The sequence below is a fragment of the Sorex araneus genome, chromosome 4 (assembly GCF_027595985.1).
Source record: "Sorex araneus isolate mSorAra2 chromosome 4, mSorAra2.pri, whole genome shotgun sequence".
Taxonomy (NCBI): Eukaryota; Metazoa; Chordata; class Mammalia; order Eulipotyphla; family Soricidae; genus Sorex; species Sorex araneus.
Genome location: NC_073305.1, coordinates 9,849,515 through 9,871,949, shown reverse-complemented (window position 1 = coordinate 9,871,949; position 22,435 = coordinate 9,849,515). Strand labels below are relative to the sequence as shown.

At 66.7% G+C, this 22,435-nt stretch overlaps 1 protein-coding gene across 1 annotated transcript in view; it reads right to left on the bottom strand.

The window, feature by feature from the left end:
- WNT7A (Wnt family member 7A) overlaps positions 1 to 20,778 on the bottom strand; it is a 45,252-nt gene extending 24,474 nt beyond the window's left edge. Inside the window, exons 1-3 of the mRNA XM_055136840.1 lie at positions 20,500 to 20,778; positions 15,161 to 15,384; positions 634 to 905 (exon numbers count right to left, since the gene is read on the bottom strand). Coding sequence (XP_054992815.1) covers positions 634 to 905; positions 15,161 to 15,384; positions 20,500 to 20,570 — 567 coding nt within the window. The 5' untranslated portion in view covers positions 20,571 to 20,778. The remainder of the gene's footprint in view (positions 1 to 633; positions 906 to 15,160; positions 15,385 to 20,499) is intronic.
- Positions 20,779 to 22,435: the final 1,657 nt, after the last annotated feature.

Here is a 22,435-nt window from a genome sequence, read left to right as displayed (position 1 = left end):
CACTCCAGGCCGGGATGCCCAGGGACGCCTGGCCAGGCGGCCCCTGCTCAGATGCCGCCCTGAGGGAGACGCGCACCCCTTTTGCTCGGATCAGTTTCCCAAAAGTGGGGGCTGCTCTCCCTTTGGGCAAGCCTGCTTCTCCGGGACCCCTCTCCCCAGCCCTGCGCCCTTCTCTGCCCCCATGGCAGGGTGCTCGGCCACCTCCACCCTGACACCCTGGGCTCATCCCTGACTGTCCTGAAGTTGGGGAGGGTCCAAAGGAATTCAATCCTATGAACCATCACCTACTTTATTTTGAGTGCCAGACCTTGGTTGAGATGACCAAGGCCACATTAGCATCCCTGGCAGGTGCTCCAGCGGAGGGGGTGGGGGGGTTCCTATTGAACTCACCTGCCCCGCCTCCTCAGTCCCAGTCCAGGCTTGCCCGCTTGACCCGGTGGCCCAAGGACCAATGCACACACCCAGCCCACTTTCACTGCGTTAAGTGACTCCCATGACGCTAGAGCCAGATTCTACTCTGGGGGGGGGGTCCCTGACCAGTCGCCCCCAAACGCTGAGCATCGCCCCTCCCCTGCCTCCCCCCGTGCTGGGAGGGGGCCCCGCAGGCGCCCCCACCCCGCCCCGCCCCCCTACCTTGCGGCCGGCTTCGTTGTTGTGCAGGTTCATGAGCGTCCGCGCGTTCTGCTTGATCTCCCGGGCGTCCACAAAGACCCTGGCGAAGCGGATGCCGTAGCGGATGTCGGCGGAGCAGCCGCCCCACTTCCAGCCCTCGTCCCGCTGGTACTGGCCCTGCTTCTCCTTGTCGCAGCCGCAGTCGCTCAGGTTCCCCTGCGTGCAGGCTGCGGTGATGGCGTGGGCCACGCCGGCCGCAATGATGGCGTACGTGAAGGCGGCCTCCCGGCTCCCTGTGGGAGAGGCGGGGAGGGGGGTGGGGGTCAGGGCCAGGGAGGGGGCAAGCCCAGCGGCCCCCCCACCCCGAGAAGGCGGAGCTCATGGCTACCAAGAAACTGCCTGCTGGGGGCGCTGGCGGTGCCCTGTCCTGTCCCCGCCCCCCCCCCCCCCCGGGCCCCTCCACCCGCCCTGAGTGCTCGCAGGGGGCTGGCGGGGAAGCAGGCAGGGAAGGCTCGCGGGCTGGAGGCCCGGGCCTGGGAGGCCAGACGAGGGGTCACCCTGTGCTGGTGACCGTCCACTCCTGTCCACACCAGCCGTGGGACGGGCACAGGGTGTTGCTCGAGGCCGTGAGGCAGACTGAGACCCAGAACTCTGGCCCCCGGCGCACGCGGCTCTAGGGGTCTGTCCCCCCCCTTCTGGTCCCTCCTCCCCCCCACCCCGAGACTGAGCGTCGGCAAAGAAGCCCAGGAGTTGGCATGTGACACAGACGGTGGGGACCGGGGTGAGGCGGGGCGGCTGTCAGCCTGGGGGAGCGGGGACAGCGGTGGGAGGGTCTCGGGGTGCCTCGAGGTGCTGGCCCAAACTTGGGGGCGGGCTGCGGGGCATTACTTGAAACTCTCCTGGGCTCCGACCTGCCCACGTTCTGGACTTGGCACCCGAAAGCCTGCCCGCGGGGGCCGTGGACAGAGCACCAGGGTGGCAGCGGGACCAGGAGGGCGCACACCAGCGTGGCTTCCGGTCTGGCGGCCAGCAGGTTTGATACTCAGAACTCACGTCTGCGGCCGTCTCCCCGGTGCCAAGGCCGGGGCCAGCGGGGGCCGGAGCCACAGGCGGACGGACCCCCCCATGGAGCACGGAGAGGCGAGCCGTGCCCAGCTCGGGTTAGGGGGCCCAGCGGGGGAGGAGCTTTGGAAGGAAGGAGGCCACGGGCGCGCCTGGCAGGACAGGAGGGAAGAGCCGAGAGCTGGCGGCTGGGAGACAGGCGGTGGGCTGGCAGGGAGCAGCTGCCCAGGCTGAGAACCGTTTCTGGGCCCGCGTGGTGCCCGCAGCAGTGAGACGGGCAACGCCAGGCAGAGTTACCCTGAGACGTTCGCTTCTGACTCAGAGTTGAGCTCGGTTTGATCCGACGGGGGTGGGGGCCAGGGAATGCTGCACCCTCTGTGGGCACCCGCACGGGCACACAAAGCCTCGTCCTCTGCCAGGTCCCGTGTACAAACAGGAAGGGGCACAGTGTCAAGTGCTCAAAACCAGGTCACAAGGGAAGAGTGAGGATTCCGAGCAAGGACCCATGACAGAAGGACTTAGCGGGCTGTCCTGCCAAGCACCATCACTGCCCCCACAAACAGTGCCACAGACACGGAAGGAGACTGGATCTGGGCTGGAGCCGTAAGGCCGGGTCTGGGGAGGGCGCCGGGCCTGCATGTGGTCCAGCCGGGTTCCACCCCCGGCATCCTGGGTGATGAGCACCAACAGGAATGAGTCCTGAGCGCAGAGCCAGGGGGAACCTCTGAGCATGGCTGGTTGCGACAGAAGGAAGAGAGAAAGAGAAAGAAAGAGAAAAAGTAAGAGAAAGAGGAAGAAAGAAAAGATGGAAGGAAGGAAGGAAGGAAGGAAGGAAGGAAGGAAGGAAGGAAGGAAGGAAGGAAGGAAGGAAGGAAGGAAGGAAGGAAGGGAGGGAGGGAGGGAGGGAGGGAAGGAGAGAGGGAGGGAGGAAGAGAGGGAAGGAGGAAGGGAAGGAGGGAGGGAGGGAGGAAGAGAGGGAAGGAGGGAGTGAAGGAGGAAGGGAAGGAGGGAGGGAAGGAGACAGGGAGGGAGGGAGGAAGAGAGGGAAGGAGGGAGTGAAGGAGGGAGGGAGGGAGGGAGGGAAGGAGACAGGGAGGGAGGGAGGAAGAGAGGGAAGGAGGGAGTGAAGGAGGGAGGGAGGGAGGGAAGGAAGGAGGGAGGGAGGAAAGGAGGGAGGGAAGGAGGGAGGGAGGGAGGGAAGGAAGGAGGGAGGGAGGGAGGGAGGGAAGGAGGGAGGGAGGGAGGGAGGAAGGAAGGAAGGAAGAGAGGGAGGGAAGGAAGGAAGAGAGGGAGGGAGGGAAGGAGGGAGAGAGGGAGGGAGGGACGGAGGGAGGGAGGGAGGGAAGGAGGGAGAGAGGGAGGGAGGGACGGAGGGAGGGAGGGAGGGAAAGAGGGAGAGAGGGAGGGAGGGACGGAGGGAGGGAGGGAGGGAAGGAGGGAGGGAGGGAGGGAGGGACGGAAGGAGGGAGGGGGGAAGGAGGAAGAAGCCAGATTATCCGAAAGATGAGACTGAGATTCTCCGGAACCAGAGAGAAACGCTATTCCCTGTCCCATGTGCCACTTGATGAAACACAATCGGACACGTTCTCCTTTGTGCTACAGAGCAGAGACACAGTAAAGCATCTTTATATTTAAAAGAAGACTCAACAGCTGGACTTGCAGGGTAGACGGGGGAGCCGGGAGAGTCCCCACACCCGGTCATAGGTGGCCCGGGACTGCGGCCAGGAGTGAGGGGCCGGGCCGGGCTGCTGGCCGGGGCCTCCCTGCTGCCGAGGTGCAGGCTCGGGCCCCAGACGCTCCCGGGACGGCCTGACCAAATCTCATGAGGAACCAGATGAGCACTGGGCCCCTGAGAAAGAAGCGGGGTGATAGCTCGCCCGACAGAGGGCAAAGCGCCGGGAAATGAACCTGGGGAGCAGGTAGCAGGCAGACGGCGGGGGGTGACGGGGACAGTCCCTGGTGCCGCTCAGGGCTGTGTGGCCCTGCGTGAGACCCCGCCCCTCTCTGGGCCCGGCCCCCACTCTGGCTGTGAGAACGCAGTGGGGTCTCCGCCTGTTTCGTCCACAGATGGAGAAGCCAGGGCCAGGGAAGGGCCCCGCTGGCCGGGACAGCCCGGGCGGGCAGCCCAGTCTCCGGACCCCCGTCCAGTCTGTGCCCAGCGCTGGGGAGTGCGGGGCTCTTCGGGGGACTGGGCGAGGGAGACCGGACCCCTTGAGCAGAGCAAGAACCTTCCTGGGCAGGGCAGGGTCCCCGGGTCCCCCGATGTCCCCTGGGCATCTCACAGGCAGCAAGGAGCCCCTCTCGCCCCTCCTGTGGGGAAGGGCCATGGGCCTCTGGCACAGGGAACACCCAGACTCAAGGAGGGCCCCCTGACCAAGGGCCTCGCCAGGCCCTCACCCCTGCACTCTGCTATCACGAGGGACCCCAGAACCTGGGGGCCAGAGGCTTCTTGGGGACCTGTGCCTCCTCTGACCTCTGACCTCTGACCTTGCCCACCAACCACGGGCAGCCGCTGCCTGGTCCCCATCTCCCCTCAACTGGCCGTGTGGCCCAAATCGGGCCCTTCCGCTCTCTGCTGCAGGGGTGGGGTGGGGGGAGCAGGTGCAGGTGTGTGAGCCCCAGAGTCCCAGAGCTAAGGGCACGGCTGCACCCACAGGCTGCTGTGGGGGCTCGCTTGGGTGGGAGCCTCCAAGGTGGGCTCCGAGCCCGGCCCCCCAGGGCTGTCACCGGAGCCATGTCTGTCCTGCCCTCGCAGGGGGCGCCCGGGCGGAGCCCAGGGCCCGGGTCCGGGGCCACTTCTGACGGAAGGGCGGTGGCCCTGGGCAAGTCACCCCCGGGGCCTCCCGGTCCCTCTGGGAACCTCACTTAGCCTCAGGAAGGGGTCGGGACGGCCTGGCCTGCTTCCTGTCCCCCTCACCCCCCCTAACTGCTCCCCCCAACACACCCCTGCCGGCCCACAGTCCCTGGGCAGGAGAATCTCAGGAGAGCAGGCCCTTCGGCACGCTCCCCGGGGCCGAGCGGACAGACAAAGGGAAGGTCCAGCACCACATGCCCCTCGGGGAGTGGCCGCTGGTCCAGGCAGGAGGTCTGGAGAGAGCCGTGTCCAGCGCCCACCCGCCAGGTGCAGAGAGAGGCGGCAGCGCGGGGCCGGGCCCAAGCCAGCGAGAGGGACTCAGTTTCGAGTTTTGCTTCAGGGGAGAAGGGTGGAGGGGAAAGGCCCCCAGCCGGGTCAGCGTCCCACCTCCAGCCGCACTCCCGGGGGGCTCTCTGCAGGGCGTGTCGCCACAGCCTGCTGGGCGGGTCCCTTCCTCACAATGTAAAGGTGGAGAAACCCAGGTTCTGAGGGGTCACGTGACCCCTGAGTCTCCCCGTCCCCGTAGCCCCCCGAAAGTGGCCCCGCTGGCCTCACCCCCACCACCTCCCCCCGTCCCCTGGGACCGAGAGCCCAGGAGTGGTTGCTGAGCTTCCCTGCCCGACTCGAGACGCCTCTATCTCGGCCCGGAGACGTCACCCCGCCGTTATCGGCCGACACGGACGTGAGTAACGTGAACACCCACCGAACCGCGGAGAAACCAGATACGGACAGACACTGACAATGGGCTCAGGGGGCCGAGGGGACCCTGGGACGGAACATCTCATCTCAGTCACCATCCTGCCCCACTCCCAGGGGCGGAGTCTCCCAGCGTTATATCTGAGGGGAAACTGAGGCCCAAGGGGCGGCTCAGCCAGGCAGCGCCAGGAAGTCCCGCCAAGTGCCCTGCAGTTCCCAAAGGCTCAGGGACGGTGCCCATTCCCGGCCCACACTGGGGAGCCCTGCGACAGGCTGGGGGGCGGGGCGGGGGGGAGCTGGCTGGGGCGTGTTCTGGATTTCAGGATGCTGCCTTGGGGTCTGTGCGGATGGTTCTAGAAGCTGCAGGACTGGGGCTGGAGCAATAGCACAGCGGGTAGGGCATTTGCCTTGCACGCAGCCGACCCGGGTTCGATTCCCAGCATCCCATAGGGTCCCCTGAGCACCGCCAGGGGTGATTCCTGAGTGCAGAGCCAGGAGTAACCCCTGAGCATCGCCAGGTGTGACCCAAGAAGCAAAAATAAATAAATAAAATAAAGAATTTAGAAGCTGCAGGACAGGTGGGTGAGCCAAGCCCACCAGTGCAGGGGCAGAAGCACGGCCCGAGGGCTGTCCCTCGCCAGGATCTGCTTTAAATGCTCCCCGTGGTTCCACCCCCCTGACGCCCAGCGATGGGCCTCTCTGAGCACCAGATGGCCGCTGTGTCCACGTAAAGACCCAGAGCAGGACATGAACCCTCACTGCCCGCCCAGGCTCCGGCCTCCGAGTCCTGAGATCACCCCCCGCCCTCACCCCTCAGCAAATGCCCCTCCACTCTTGTCACTTCCCTGGATCTCCCGAGAAGGGCCGGTGGCCGGAGGACGCTGGGCTTAGCTCTAGCTCACCCGCGCGCCAGGCTGGACCCCTCCGCCCCACCCGCCTCCCCTCTCCCCTTCGTGGCCCTCCAGTCCCCAGGATGCTCCTTGAACCCGAGTGTGAAGGGCTGGAGCGACAGCACAGCGGGGAGGGCGGCGGCCTGCACGCGCCCAACCCAGGTTCGATTCCCGGCATCCCATAGGGTCCCCCGAGCACCGCCAGGGGTCATTCCCGAGCGCAGAGCCAGGAGGAACCCCTGAGCATCGCCGGGTGTGACCCAAAAGGGAAGAACGGAACAAACCCGACCGCGATCCCGGCCGGCCGTCAGGGACAGACAGTGCTGGGACAGCGGCGGGTCCTACCAGCTCCCACCATCCAGGACCCCGAGCCAGGGAGGGGGGCGGCCCAGTGCTCAGACTGAGTCCGGAGGGTTAGAACCAGGCTCTGCTGGTCCCCGGGAGCCCTGCCCTCACCTCCTCCTCCTCTCGCCGGCCGACGCCCACCGCCTCCAGGTGGAGTCTGTGTGGAAGGAGCGGAGACCATGGGGCTTACCCGTCCCTCCTCTGCGCTTTATTCAGCTGCCCAGGCGGAACCGGCCTCCGAGTGCCCGTGTCCCGCTCTGGGCCACGGGGGCCACCAGGAGGCCACTGCCAAGAGACTGTGATGCTGGCCGGAGACTCAGGGTATCTCTGCCCCTGGCCACTGACCACCAAGGTGCTCACTCAGTGCTCAGCCCATCACTGAGGCGGGAAAACTGGGGTGCGGAGCTGGCCTGGCCGACGCCCCCCGCGCGCCCTCACCCCCCCCCCCCCCCCGCATCCCAGCTCCCGGGCAGGGCAGAGGAAACCACCCGAGGCCCGGCCAGCCTGAAAGATTCCACGGCACCGCCCTGCACCCTGAGCGGCCGCGGCAAATGGCTCGCACCGGAATTTTATCTGGGTGTATTTACGGTATCTTACTGGAAACCACAAATGCATTGTCCTTTTTCTTGTTGTTGTTGTCGTGGGCTATTTAAAGCGCACGGGTCAGAGAGTGACACGAGCCGAAATGAATGATGATTTGGAAAATCTACAGATGGAAAAAGGTAGCTGCTGCCAGCCCCGTGGCATGACGGGCGCTGCCCCGCGGCTGTCCCCACCCAGGGGAGCCAGGGCGCGTCCTGAGGTCCAGCCAGAAGCACCGGGGAGCCGGGAGCAGGTGTCTGGCTGAGCCCGGAGAAGTCCCAAGCCCGTGGAGGTGGAAACGGGGGTCCTGCTGCTACCCCATCCCAGCCAGCCCAGCCCAGTGCTCTCCTGAGCGGACCACCTGCCCCGGGTCAGGCCCGCCCCCCTGGCCTCCGCCCCACCCCCTCCGGCCTCTGCCCTCCGCTTCCAGGGTGCGGTTCCCCCCTCGGAATCGCCCTTTCTCTCCAGCGGCCGGGCACCGGGGACTGAGCCACAGCCAAGCGCCAGCCTTCCGCACGGCTGACCTGGCCCCGTCCACAGCACCCCACGTGGCCCCCGAGCCCTGCCAGGAGTGACCCTTGAGCACGAGCCAGGAGTAAATCCTGAGTCTCACGGGATAGGGCCCCCCAAAAAATCAAAACCAAGAGAAAAACAGGGCTCGGGGGCCCAGAGGTGTGGGCTCCTACCCCGGCCCCGATTCCTGAGGCCAGAAGGGACCCAGAAATGAAGGCTCCACCGAGGCAGGCCGCGCCCCGCGGGCAAGCGCCCCCTGGACACAGCTGCAAGGCGCCCCGACATCCTCCGCTGGTGGCCAGCTCTCTAGCCGGGCCTTGGCGGCGGGAGGGCCCCCCGTGTGGCTCCCAGGGGCCCCCCATGCAGTGGGCTGGCAGAGCTCCGGCCTTCACCTGCACCGTGTCCCCCCGCCCTGACTTTCGGGGTGCGGAATCATCGTCTCTCCGCAGCGGGGTGAGCCAGCGACCTGCGTGCGCGTGTGTGAGCGTGGGTCCGTGTGCGTGCCTGCGCGTGAACGCGGGGAGGCAAACACGAGCACCGGAGAGAGAGACCCATCTCCGAGGCCGGTGTCAGGAGCTAAAACCCAGGATGAACTGAAGCTTGCAAAAAAAAAAAAGAAAGAAAAAAATGCCAAGGAGACAAAACGTCCTTTGTTCGCGGCGGTTCTGAGCAAGAATAGGGGAAGAATGGGTCTTTTTTTGGGCAAGATGGCGCATTGTTCGGAGATGGCAGAGAAAGTGGAGCGGCCCGCCCCTGGCTTCTGTCTGGCGGGGGCTCCGGACCGTCCCTCCCTGCACATGCTCGCTCCCGGCCACGCGTGGGACAGGGGAGCAGCGTGTGGCCCTGACCCGGGACCCAGGAGGGAACAAACGGACCAGACGCCCAGAAACGCTTCCAAGTTACCTGGTTTGTCCACGGGGGTGGGCGGGGCCGGAGAGACCCATCCCTGGACAGTTCCCAACCAGGGCCACTGCCCCCCACCGCCCCCGACAATGGGCGAAGAGTTTAGGGGAGTTTAGCGGTCTCCGGAGGTCGGAAAGGTCACTTCTTCGGTGACAGTGATTTGTCTTGATCACCGCGGACAGGCACATTTCTCTGAGTGCCAACATGCGGGGCCTCTTCCCGCACGCCCTTGGACACGGGGGACAGGAACCCCAACATCTTCCAGGCACACCCCAATTCTGGTAACCCAGGGCCCCGCAGGGCCGACTGGGCCCCACCTCTCACTCCAGCTGCTCTCAGGCCCCGACACCCCAGGGAGGGGCCGGGCCGGGTCACCCCAGTCAGCCTGGCCCCCTGCCCTGTGCCCAGAGTCGTCATCTGTTCCGGCCGGGACGGTGAGGTCTCGGAGTCCTGCCGATCCCAGGGCTGAGCTCACAGAAGGTTCTAGCAGGCACCTGTGGGGTGGGTCAGTGGATGACCGTGTGGGCGGTGGGCCCGGCTACCTGCATGAGTCAGGCAGAGACTGGGGAGGCTCCTTCCAAGCCCTGGACGTGGCAGCCGACCCAGTGACGGCCGGGGCTGCCTGTGCCCCCCACGGCCGCCTCCCCGTGCTTAGCGGTGGACAGAGGCCACCACCTGTGTTCTCTGCCCGAAGCTTCACGACGTGGGGGCAGCAGACAGACGGGGGCACCGTCACCTGTCACCTTCCTATTGGCCTGGCGGGACATTACTGTGGGGGCCCCGGGCCCGGACCCCCGATCTTGCAACTCTAAACACCAGTGTCATGAATAATGGACGGGCAGGGGTCCTGCTCAGGAGCCTGATGGAGCATGCGTGGCCTCTGGGGCTGGCCCCAGCAATGCCCGCGGGTGGGGTTAGGGGCTCAGGTCCTGGGCAATGAGCCGGGCTCGGGCACTGAACCCCTAACCCTAAGCAGTGTTATTTTTTCTTTTTCCTCTCTGCTTTAGTGGCCCGGGAAATACTGGTCTGCAGGGGTGAAGGGTGGAAAGCCACTGGCTTACAGCACTGTGCCACCGGCCACCCTCCTGCCCGCCCTGACCACAGACCCCACCATGCCCCCAGGCAGGGCCCTCAGCTTTGGGATGCCCACCCCTGATGTCCACGGGGGTGAAATCACCCGGGGACAGCTCCCCCGCACGTGGGCCCCCTCGCTGAGTGACGCTCAGCTGACCCAGCAGGATGGACGAGCACACACGGGCTCCGGCACGCAGAGTCCCCGGGAAGGGGTGACACACTGCACGCCCGGAGTGTCCAGCATCCCCCGAGACCCCAGGGCCCGAGGGGCCGCCACTGCCCAGAGCAGCCCCCACCTCCAGCCCCACCTAGCCGGTCCCCACGCCAGGTGTGGGGCTGAGCCGCTGCCACCAACCCCCCCGACCCCCAGCCAGCACTCGGGAGCCCCCCAGACCAGCACAGAGACAGAATGAAGGTGGTGGGCGGGAGGGGGGCTCTGGGGGGGACACGTGAGCTGCAAACCATGGCAGAAGGACACAAGAGTGTCCGTGTGGACAGAAGAGCGAGTGGGGGGCCAGCAGGCAGCGGGGGTCCCCAGCGTCTCGAAGGGTCAGGACACTGTGGAGTTTCATGCTCAGAGCCACGGGGAGCCACAGCACCCAGGCCCTGGACACTGGGGTGCGGAAGTGGACACTGAGCCACAGCACTAATGCCTGGACATTCTGGGGAGCTGTACTGGACATTAGGCCATAGCACCAATGCCCTGGACATCCTGGGCTCTGAACTGGACACTGCAGGGGTGGTGGGGGGGGGCAGGGCAGCAGGCAGAGACTGCTGGGATTTTCCTGAAGGTGGGATGTTCAGTGAGAGGTGGGAAGGAGTGGAGAAGAGAAAAGGGGGACGGGTTTCGGACCGGGGGGTCAACAGCGGTCTCAGGCCCAGAGACAGGATGGCAGTTTCTCCCCACTGCACAGCGCCAGGGAGGACGGCAGAGGCTGCACCCCAGCTCTCCCCATCCCTGCTCACCCTCATGCCAGGTGCAGGGGGAGGGGACGCCCCCGGTGCTGGGGGCGGGGGCTGGGGCTGACCCTGGCCATGTGACCCTGTGCTGACTCAGGGACTGACAGGAACTCCGGCAGAGCCCCCCCGCCCCGTATGAAGCTGGAGCCGGGACCTTCGGGGGTCTCAGCTCTGGGCCCTGCCAATCCAGCCCCCAGAGACCTTGGGGTGCTGCCCGCCCCAGCCCTGGTGTCCCCACGGCAGCACGGGCAAGCGGAGGGCACTGGGAGGACAGGTGAGCGGGGAAAGAGGCTCCAGACACATCAGGGGGCTGGGGCGGAAGAGGGCAAGGCAGCCCCCACACTCACAGCTCTGGCCATGGGGGCTGTGCCCCCCCCCGACCAGGGGCTGGGGAGCTGGGGGTCAGCGCTGCCGGGGGGAACACCAGCACTGATGGAGATTGGAGAAAAGGGCCCCCCAGGCCTGGCTGGGGGCTTGTACGTGGGAAGCAGGGTAGAAGGGTAGAGACCTCGGGGGCGGGGGGGAACACAGCCCAGCGGGCAGGGAACCCCCCTGCAGAGACTAACTTCTATGCAGTCAACCCAGGTTCGATCCCTGGCACCCCACAGAGGCCCCTGAGAAACCCCAGGAGTGATCCCTGAGTGCAGAGCCAGGAGTCAACCCTGAGGACCACCGGGCGTGGCCCCCAAACCAAGACACCAAAATGAAGGAAACATCATCACGGGATGGCCGCACAGTTCCGCTCCAGGTACCCGCCCAATAACTCACGCGGAGAGAGAAGCGCCCGCCCAGCTCGAGTGCCCAGCGGCAGGGGCGGGGCAAGGGAGCGGGGGTCCACGCTCGGGACCATCGGGAGGGAAGAGCAGGCCTCCCTCTCTGCTGCCCCAGGAGCAGAACCGGAGCGGGCGGGTCTTAGCGACACGGCAAGGAGAAAGATGCAGACGGAGGGCTGGAGCGATAGCACAGCGGGGAGGGCGTTTGCCTTGCACGCGGCCGACCCGGGTTCGGTTCCCAGCATCCTATACAGTCCCCCGAGCACTGCCAGGGGTGATTCCTGAGCACAGAGCCAGGAGTAACCCCACTGTGACCCAAAAAGCTAAGAAAAAAAAAAGATGCAGATGCAGAGAGACAGACGGAGGGACGAAGCAGGAGGAGACGTGGTGTCCTACAGACTCTGGCAACGGACTGAGATGACCGGAAGGGGAGGGGGAGGGGGGCAGGGCAGGGTGCACCCGTGGTGAGGGGACAAAGGCGCGTTGGTGCTGCGTGTCGTGACTCCGCATCTCTAAAACCCACAGATACTGGGGCCGGAGCGACAGCACAGCAGGGAGGGCGTTTGCCTTGCACGGGCCGACACGGGTTCGATCCCCGGCATCCCATAGGGTCCCCTGAGCACCTCCAGGAGTAATTCCTGAGTGAAGAGCCAGGAATGACCCCTAAACATCACCAGGTGTGACCAAAAAGCAAACAAACAAACCCCATAAATGTCTATGTCCTGGTAAACAAATGTTACTTAGGTAAATTAATAATTGAAATAGAACAACCAAAGAGCGGGTCGGAGGGAGAATGAAGGAGTGAAGGCTCAGGCTTCTGCGAGGCCTATTCTGGTGTGACCCTGACGCTGTGCGGTCCCCAGCATGGCCAGCTGTTGCCCCGAGCCCTGCTGTGATGACCTGGGAGACCCCAGCAGTGCCTGGTGCCCACCGCTGGCCCCCAGCAGGTCCCGGAGTGACTGTCCAGCCTGGCCGGAGCCCCACTGACCTCTCCGTCCGCTGCTCCCTTCCCTCTGCCGGCCCGGGCAGGGTCAGCTGCCTCTCATTTTCAGGTCCCTGTGGGCCAGAGGAGGACGGGCCAGCTGCCTGACCCCCCCCACCTCAGCCCACCCTCATCCTGGCCTGGAGCCAGGCCTGCCGTCCTCCCTCCTCTCCCTCCTCTCGTCCACGTCGGGGCTCAGCCAACAGACACCCACACCTGACTCTACTTCACTGACCTCTGAGCCTTCCCTCTCCCTCGCACAGTGCTCCCGCCAACACCAGCCTCCACGCCGGCCGGCCAGTGCCCCAGCACCAGCCCCTGGGGCCTCTGCCTGGCGGGCTGTTCCCGGACTTGCCCCCAGCCACTCCCCTGGGTGTCCAGTTGCACCCAATGGATGCTCCGTATTCGGCAAGGGCAGGACTCAGTGACCGCCGGCACGTGTGTGGGAATTCTGAACCTGCTCAGGGACTCGCGCCCGAATTCCATGGGCTTGCCGTGTCGGTGGTCCAGGTGGCTGGGCCGTACGACGCCACCTGACTCGGGCGGCCGTGATCCCGCTCAGAATTCTCCCAGGAGTGTGGGGAAGGGGCCGGGTGGCAGTGGGGGGGGAGGGACTGCAGAGCCGGGCGGAGGCGGGGGACGCTGGCTCTCAGCAGCCTGCCACAATCAGGGGCCCACGCAGCGTGGCTGACGGGTGCATCTGCCGTGATGTTTCCAAAGTGGCCAGAAGACCCCACGGTTTCAGGTGAGACAGAGAATTTTCAAGTTGCGACTTTGAAGAAAAAAATCACAGGGCTGGAGCGATAGCACAGCAGGGAGGGCGTTTGCCTTGCATGCAGCCAACCTGGGTTCGAATCCCCAGCATCCCATATGGTCCCCAGAGCACCGCCAGGGGGTAATACCTGAGTGCAGAGCCAGGAGGAATCCCTGTGCATCGCCGGGTGTGACCCAAAAAGCCAAAAAAAAAAAAAATCACAGAACTGCTGGGGCTGGAGCAATAGCACAATGGGGAGGGCATTTGCCTTGCACACGGCCGACCCGGGTTCGATTCCCAGCATCCCATATGGTCCCCTGAGCACCGCCAGGGGTAGTTCCTGAGTGCAGAGCCAGGAGTAGCCCCTGTGCATCGCCGGGTGTGACCCAAAAAGAAAAAAAAAAAATCACAAAACTGGTTCGAGTTGGGCCCTGGGCTCCATGAAAAGGAGAAAGTGCCCAGTGGACCCGGGGGCCTCCGAGCACTGCTGTGCCCCCTCGCTGGCCCCCGCTGGCCTGGCGGTGGGGACTGGGATATGCCTCTGCCTCAAGCCGCACTGGGTCCCCCGTTCTGCAAGTCTGATCCCGGGGGCGGGGGTCCCGACAGCCCCCGCCTCGCCCCAGGCCTCGGTTCCTGCTGACCAGAGAGCCCCGAGGTGGGGGAGATGCAGAGACAACGCGAGCCCCCAGTTCCAAGGGCACCTGCCGGACTCGGCCCACCTCGGCCTCCCCACTACCCAGCCCAGCACCACTGTGGACGGTGGGGGCTGAGGGCACGGCGCCCTGGGGCCTGGGAGGGCGGGACGGACAGAGTGACGCCCTTCTTCCCCAGAAGGGGGGAGGGAACCTCGAGGGCTGAGCCGGGGTGGGGGGGAACCCGGCCCCTCTGAGCTGGCACACGTGGCGGGCAGGCGGTGAGGAGTCAGTCAGGGCCTGACACGCCTGCCGGGATCGGGGGGGACTTGGGCGGGTGAACAGGGGGGTCCGGGAGGGGCAACGGAGAACAGGGTTGGGGGGCTTGGGGGCACAGAAAAGCACTGAGATAGGGCGATGGGGTGCCAGGGCCAGAGGAGCCAGAATGGGGCCTATTTGGGCAACAGGAGGTGGGGGTGGGGAGGGGAGAGGAGGAGGGGGAGGAGAGGCGGGGCGGTGGGGCGGGCGGGGGGGTCAGGGGGGGAGATGGGAGGGGGCGGTGCGAGCCTGAGGCAGAGCAGCTCCGGGCGGCCGGGCCGGGCTGTCACGTGGACACGAGGGCACCCTGACAGCGGCCGAGCAGGGGAGGCCCCGGGCAGCACCATCCTGCCCTCGGGAGCGTCTGCAGGACGCGGGGTCAGACCGAGGCCCAGAGAATACGGACAGAGTTTCGCTGCCCGTTGACTCTGCTGGCGGGGGGGGGGGGCTCAGACAGGGGGATCCCTGCACCCACACAACGCCCCCAAGGGGGTCCTGACGCCAGCGGGGGCCGAGCTGCATCCCTGGCCCTCCCTGAGCCGGCACTCAGCAGCAGGAACATGAGTGGGAGCACGCGTGGGTCCCCGGGAGCCTCGAGACCCGCCCGTTCCGGCTCTGCTCAGCGCGGCCTGAGACGCAGCAAGCAGGACGCGGGCAAAGGGCCAAGCAGTGGGGACTGGTGGGGACTGCGGCCCTGGGGGTCTGGTGCCCAGCACGCTGCCATGGGCGCCACGGGGCCCTCGCGCCTGCCCGACGGGCGGATCCGCCACGCCTGATGCTTCCAGAGCGGCCAGAGGCCCCGTTTCAGGTGACACGGAGAGTTTTCAAGCTGCGGCTTTGAGGCGTCGCAGCCCCCACCCCGTTGGAGCTGGACCCCAGGGCGCCCCAGCTCTGGCCGTGGTGAAGGTTCCAACGCCCGGGGCTAGAGCGATAGCACAGTGGGTAGGGCGTTTGCCTTGCATGCGGCCAACCCGGGTTCGAGTCCCAGCATCCCATAGGGTCCCCCGAGCACTGCCAGGAGTGATTCCTGAGTGCAGAGCCAGAAGTCAGCCCTGAGCATCGCATCACTGGGTATGACCCAAAAAGCCAAAAAAAAAAAAAAAAAAAGATTCTGACGCCCAGTGTGGGCACCTGCAGGAGCCCCGAGCCCGGGGGGGGGGGGGGGGGGAGGGGGAGGGAGAGGAGGGGAGGGGGCGGGGCGAGCACGTACCCACTTTGAGCTCCTTCCCGAAGACGGTGCGCTCCCCCAGCGCCGAGCAGTTCCAGCGGCCATTGCGGAACTGGAACTGACACTCGTCAAGGCCCATCTGCGAGCCTTCTCCTATGACAATGATGGCGTCCGGCCGGCTCTGGCAGATCGCCCGCTGTCTGGGAGCCAGGCCCGGGATCTTGTTACAGATGATGCTCGCGCCCAGAGCCACCACGGAGAGGCCACTGAAGCAGGGGACACAGAGAGAGCGAGTGTTAGGCCACCCGGTGGGGGCGGGGGGGGGACGGCAAGGCCACGGCCGGCCCCGGGGTGGGGGGGTGGGGGAGTCGGGCCTGGCCACCCCCCAACGCCCGCCCCACCCTTCCCAGCTGGGGGCCTCCTGAGTTCTTTTTTGTTTGCAACCCCCCACCCCCTAGTTCATTCATTTCTGATTCCACAGGTCGTGGTTGTGCAACCAGGGCATCAGCGAGGCTTGGTCGCCTTTTCGGTACCACAGAAACAAAAGCTGCCACGGGCCACACGCAGAGTGCTGGGAACAAAGCCGCAGGGGCGGGTGGTCCGCGGAGAGGACGGGAAAGGCCACACGGAACGAGATCCGGTGAGTAAGAGACGGTCGGTCCCACCTCGCACTCTCAGGGGGAAGGAGGCGGGTCCCAGCTGCTGGGGTCGGAGCCACAGGACAGCAGGGACGCGGACGGTGCTTGCCTTACGTGCGGCCAACCCGGGTTCAACCCCTGGCACCAAGCAGGGTGTCCTGAGCCCACCCCGTGAGCCCTGAGTGCAGAGCCAGGAGGAAGCCCTGAGCACCCCTAGGTGTGGCCCCCAAATTTAAAATTCCAACAAGTGTTGGAACCAGAGATGTAGAGTGGGGGCCCGGGGAGAGGGTGTTTGGGGCATTTGCCTTGCAAGTGGCTGACCCCAGTTCGATCCCCGGCACCCTCTACGGTCCCCTGAGCACCTCCGTTTGTGATTCTTTAGGCAGAGCCAGGAGAAAGCCCCGAGCACTGCCAGGAGTGGCCCAAGCCCTCTCCCTGCCCAAAAGAACACCACTGCCCAGTGGCAGAGGGACGGTTCAGAGGGACGCACCCAGGACGCACTGGGGGCCCACCCGTGACCTGTATGTGCCCAACAGCCAGGCCTGGGCAGCGGGCAGCGCCTTATGGCCAGGCCCAAAAGGTCCAGCCATCTGGACTGTCCAGATGCAGCCATCGCTGGGAATGACCCCCAGGCCCCAGAAGCACTGCTTGGGAGCCCCCCAAATTGCACACATGTTCCCACGTGTTCTATAGACTCTCTTGTATGTCAGTAAACGCTCTCTGGCCAGACGAGAAAACAGGGTGTTACTTGGAGCCGTGTGACTACAGGTTCAGTTCCCTCCTGCCTGCAGCTGACAGCGCCCGGACGGGGACACCCAGGGGGTGCTGGGGGGCCCGGGCCGAGCCTGTGCTCATCCTCATCCCCCGGCTGCTATACACCCGTCATGGGCCAGCCCCGCTGTGGCATGGAGCAGGCACGTGGCACCACCCCAAAACACAGCCACAGCGACCGCGACACACGGGTCCCCAGTGCAGAGGAAGCAGGGGGCGGGAGGCCCCCGTGACGGCCACTCGGGGCGGCTGGGCAGGGGAGGGAACCCACTTCAGCTAAGGTGGGCTGCCCAGGAAGATGAGAGCAGGGCAGGGGCCTGATTGGTCTGCTTGGCTCTTGGAAGACCTGGGAAGAGTATCCGGGTCAGAGGGCATAGGAAATCAGGTTCTGGGAGGGGGCTTGGGTGGGGATGTGGGGGGGGGCAGCACCTGAGGAGGTGGGTGCAGGGAGGGCTGCAAGGGGGAGGGCCCAGGCGGGGCAGAGGGGGACCAGAGAGAGGGTGGCCTTAGTGACACCTGCTGACGGACAGATGGACACGGTGGCTGTGGGGAGGGAGGGAAAAGGCATCAGGGAAGAGCAGCTCAGGGGCCGGGGAACCCCGTCCTGATACCCCCAGAAGCTCCCGGAAATGGACGGGGCATCCCGTCCCCGCCCCCGTGTGCGGCTCTCTGCCCGCCTGTCCCCAAGGCCCTATGCTCCCAGAGAGAGGACAGCCTGCCCCTCCCCGGGCCACCACTGCCCCACCAGCCTGACTCGGGGTCCCCAGGGCCGCACCAGCACCTGCTCAGTGCCTCACACTTGCAGCCCGGGGCCCCGGGGCGCCTCAAAGGGGGCTCCCCCGTACCCACGCCCACCCCAGCACACACACACACTCATGGGCTCGGGTCCCACTGTCCCGGCCCTTTGGCCGTGCTCCCTCTTCCCAGACGCCTCCGGCTCACTGGCTGGTCATCAGTCACGTGGCCTCGGGTCCCCTCCCCGACCAGCCCGCTGTCCACACACTACCCAGCAACACCTGACTCCCTCTCAGTGCTCGGGGTTCAGGAACGGGAGACAGAGGCAATAACGCATCTGGTGTGTGCACTGGGGAGGGGTTTCCCCGGCAGCGCTGGGGGTCACAGGAGGTTGGCCTCCCGCCGCCCACAGACTGCGTCCCTGGGTGGGAGGGTGTATGTGCACATGTGTACACAGCTGTGTGTCTGTACGTCTAAATGTGTGTGTGTCTTATGCATTTGTGTGTGTATATATGTGCATGGGTGTGCATGTGTGTGTCTGTATTTCTGCACGTCTATGTGTATGTGTGTACATCTGTATGTCTGTGTGTATGTGTATGTCTGTGTCTGTGTGTATGTGTGTGTATCTGTCTGTGTCTGCGTGTGCATCTATGTTTGTATGTACATCTGTGTTTGTGTCTATGTGTGTGTGAGTCTGTGTGTGTGTGCCTGTGTGTTTGTCTGTTTGTGTGTGTCTGCCTACTGGCTTCGGGGGGTGTTTTGCTCTTTTGTTTTGTTTTGGGACCACACCTGGCGGTTACTCCTGGCTCTGAGGTCAGGAATTATTCCTGGCAGGCTCGGGGGACCCTATGGGGTGCTGGGGGATCCAACCCGGGCCTGCGGTGTGCAAGGCCAGCGCCCTCCCTCCAGGGGTTACTGGATGAATGGCTCAAGGGCCTTCGGGACACACTGCGTGGGGTGCGCCCCGACACCGTAGCAGGAGCCCCAAGATATGTGTGGAATGCACCCGTGAGCTTTGAGAACCCCGACCACGTGCCAAGGCGTACGCAGGTGTGGCCACAGGCATTCGCCCGAGTGACCTTTCAAGACAGACCTGCTGGCCAGACCCATTTCCCAGCCCCGCGCACGGGCCGTCTGCGCGGAGACGGGGCTGTGGGGGCAGCGAGGGTCTGTGACAGGGGCCAAGTCAGCGCCAACACTACGGCCAGGGGGCAGGGCCGCCCCGACCCCCTGCTCTGCCCCCGAGGCTGTGAGGGCGCGGCGGCCAAGGTCACGGGGCCTGCCCACAGGTCAGGCAGTGCGCCCGCCCGGGCGAGCGATGCCCCTCTCTGTCCCTCCTGCCCCTCCAGTGAGAAGGTCGATCGCTGGTGCCCATCTCACTCCTTGCGGTGAAAATTTAATGCGTGAAAACAAAGGAAGCGCCAGACGCCTCTCAAGGACTAAATAAAGGCGCTGGAGTAGCAGTTCCTGTTATGACTGGGCATTAATGCCACTGCCCTTACTCAGCTGCTGGCACTGATGCTTACACTACCACGGCCTGTTACTACAGCACTACTATTACTACTGCTGCTGTTCCCACCATCACTACCACTGACGACTGCCACTAGTGGCCCTAATTTTAACCCGCAGCAAACGCTTCTGGAACTTGAACTCTCCACATAGAACAAGCACACGGCCAAATCCCCAGCTAGCCAGCGCCAGCCACAGCTGACGACTCCTGCCCATTTTGCAGACAGATACACGGAGGTTGGATGGGCAACAGGGCCTGGCCCCCATCTCCTCCTCACGGTGCTCCATCCCCAAGGGAGGGGGAGAGGGCTGGCAGGACCGCTCAGGGGCTCCTCCCCAGGGCAGCCGAACCCCTGGGGCCGCTGAAGTCCCCGCGCTGGCCAGCAGGAGGACAGGAGGACGGGCGAGTGGCCGCCAGGCGGGGCAGCCAGGGGGAACGAATTTCTGTTGTTTTCCCTCCCTCTCCTGCCCGGTCCCTCCGCCCCAGTTCTAATTAAACCGGGAGATAAAGCCCGCGGCCCGCGCCAATCAGCAGAGCGGCTTCCTGGACAGGGATGCGCGGGGCGCTGGGGCGCGGGCCAGGAGGAAGATGAAAGCTGGGAACAGACAATCCACCGACGCGGGCGAATCAATAGCACTTAGCGCCCCGGCCCGCCGCCCGCCGCCGCCGCCCCGCCGCCCGCGCGCACCTGCGGCGGGTCCGCCCGAGACGCGGCTCCGGGCGCGGGGCCGCTGCGGGGAGCCGGAGCGACGCCCCTCGCCGCGGCCACCACCGCCGAGAGCCCCGCGCCCCCGCCCCCTGCGCCCCGCGCATCATCTAGCTCCCCAGTACAAAGGGGGGCGCGCCCCGAGCCGCCCCCACCCCTCGTGCAGACCGGGGCGCCACCTCCCCCCAAAAAAAACTGGGGTGAGGCGAGGAGGGCAGCCTGGATGCCCGGTTTCGGGGGGCGGGGGTGCGCGGCCTCTGGCGGGCTCCCTGTCCCCGGGAGCCATCTCTCGCCCTACCTTTGTGTGTGCGCGCGCGCTTGTGCGTGTGTGCTTGTGTGTGTGTGTGTGTGTGTGTGTGTGTGTGCGCGCGCGCGCGTGCGTGTGACTGTGTTTGTGTGTGTTCGCGCGCGAGCGTGTGTGTGCGTGCGCGCGGGGGCGCGAGTGTCGGGGCCTGAGTTGGGGGGTTGGTGATCGGCGCTGTCCCCTGGCCGCCTGCGGGTGCCCAGGGCGGTGCGCCCCGGCGCGCGTCCCTCCCTCCGGGTACCTGTTCCCGGCTCACACCCGCCCGCCCGCCCGCCCGCCTCCGGGATCGCCCGCGCCCCGGGGGACAGAATTCCTCTCGGGCTGGAGCTCCCCCGGGGAAGGGGAGGTGCGCGCCGGGCTCTCGTCGCCACGGGACCCGCAGTTTCCAGCTCTGAGGGTCCCTGGGAGAGGCTGACCTTCCGCACACGCAAGCCGTGCCTGGGATCGCCCGGGCTGAGTGTCCCCGCCAGCTGCCTCTGGTTCTGGGGGCTCCCCGGCTCCCGCGTCGTCGGGATAGCGCGCCCCCCATCCCCAGTGCCCCGGAGCTCCGCGCACCCCCTGCGTTGCCCGCTGGCGGGGGGGGGGGGGACTAGGGGGCTTTTGTGCTCCCACCCGGCCTCGCCGAGGGGGGTCAAGGAAGTTGGTGACCGGCGCGGTCGGTCCCCGGGAGCCGCCAACTTTGGCGGGCGGCGCGCGCGGGGGGTGGGGGGCCCTTACCCGATCCGGAGGTAGGCTATGCCCAGGCTGAGGAAGAGGTGGCCCAGGCAGCGCCGCGGTGGGCCGGTCATAGTCCCCGCTGGCCGCCGGGGCCGCGGGCCGGGCTCTGCTGCTCCCGCGGGCCGGCCCCGGCGGGGCAATCACCATAGCCCGCTCGGGGGGCGCGGGCCGTCGGTGCCGGCGGCTCGGCCGGGGCGCGCGGGAGCACGCAGCGGGAGGAGGGAGGAGCGAGCGCGGCGCGGGGCGACGCTGGGCTGCGGCCGGGGCCGGTGCGCCAGGCGCGGGGAGTGCGGAGGCGCCGCCCGCGCCCGCCCCGCCTCCCCGGAGCGCCCGCCCCGCGCCCCGCGCCCCCGCGCCGCGGGACCCGGCCCCACGCGCTGCCGCGGCGCCCCCTCCCGGCCCCGGGGTGCCGCGCCCGGCTGGGACGGGGACCGGGACGGGGCGGGGGAGCACGGTAGGGTGGAGGACCCCGGCGTCGGGGCGGCCCCCTCGACTACCCCGACTCCCGAGCGCCGCGCCGGGTTCCCCGGCCCTCGGGCTGCCGGGCAGGACGCGCCCCTCGCGGGCCGACGGGCGGGGCGGGGGCCGCGAGCGCCGCTCAGCCCTGCCCGGTCCCCGTCTATGCCCGGCGGGTAGCAGCCTGCTCGGAAACCCCGCTCCGAGCGCACTGTCCGGCCGAGCCCCCCGCGCCCCGGTACAGCCGGGCCCGCGCGCGCTCGCGGCGACACCTGGCGGCCGCGCGGCCTCGCTGCCCGCCGGGGTCCGGGCCCCGCCAGCGCGCCCCTTGCTGACCCCGCGGCCAAAGGCGGCCCCGTCCCGAGATCAGGCGCTGCTGGACTCCTGAGGACCAGAGAAACTGGGGCGCAGGGACGCGGCAGGGGCGCCCGCAAGCCAAGGGCTGGGGCGTGGCAGAGGCGGGTAGGGAGCAAGGCGCACCTGACCAGGAACGCGCCCCCCCGCAGCCCCAGGCCCGCCAGCCTGCTAACTTGCTCCCCTAAATTACACCAGGGCTTGCCCAAGCCAACTGTTCCCCCGGCCTTCCTCAGGGCAGAAGGCCTGTGCCAGGCTCCACGGCGGGCAGGTGGGTGCCAGGGACAGGAATGGGGCGCCCGTATCCAGGTTTAAGGAGCCAGACCTGCATCATTAACCCGGGATTTCAGTCCTTCCTCCCGTGCGGATGCTGACACGGGGACAGATGGGGACAGTGACGTGACATGGGGGCACCTTTGGGTGCTGGGGAGGGGGTTGCTCCGCGGGGGCCTGCCCTGAGTTTCAGAAAGTGCCACGGCCATTGAGCGGATGGTGTGGGAGCTACGATGTCAAGGACAGAGTAGCGGGAAGGGGGAGGGACACTGCAGGCGGGGGCGGGGGGCACGGAGAGGAGCCAGGAGCCGCCTGACTGGGTGCAGAAGCTCCATTTGACTGCCCAGGGTGCACCCAGTGGGGGCTGTGGGGGCCAAGTGCAGCCAGGAGATCCAGGAACTAGGGGGTCCTGCTGGGGGGCTCTACCTTGTGTGGACACGGGGGTTCTTGGGGTCCTCCTGCCTCCGAGGCTGCTGGGACCCCACAAGGCCGGGTCTAGAGAGGCAAGGCTGGTGGCTGGAACGTGCCTGAAGCTCCCCCAGAAGGGGTCTGGGGTGCACGGCTGGGAGCAGGCCAGGCCTTTGGAGGAGGCCCTGTGCGGCTCAGTCCCAGTTAGGGTCTGTGCTGGCAAGACCCCGGCCCAGGAGCCTCTAGAGGACCCCAGGCACAATCTACCAGACTCCCAGCCTCCAGCCTCCAGCCTCCAGGCTCCAGCCTCCCAGCCTCCAATCTCCCAGCCTACAGCCTCCAGACTCCAGGCTCCAGCCTCCAGCCTCCAGCCTCCCAGCCTCCCAGCCTTCAATCTCCCAGCCTCCAGCCTCCCAGCCTCCAGCCTCCCAGCCTTCAATCTCCC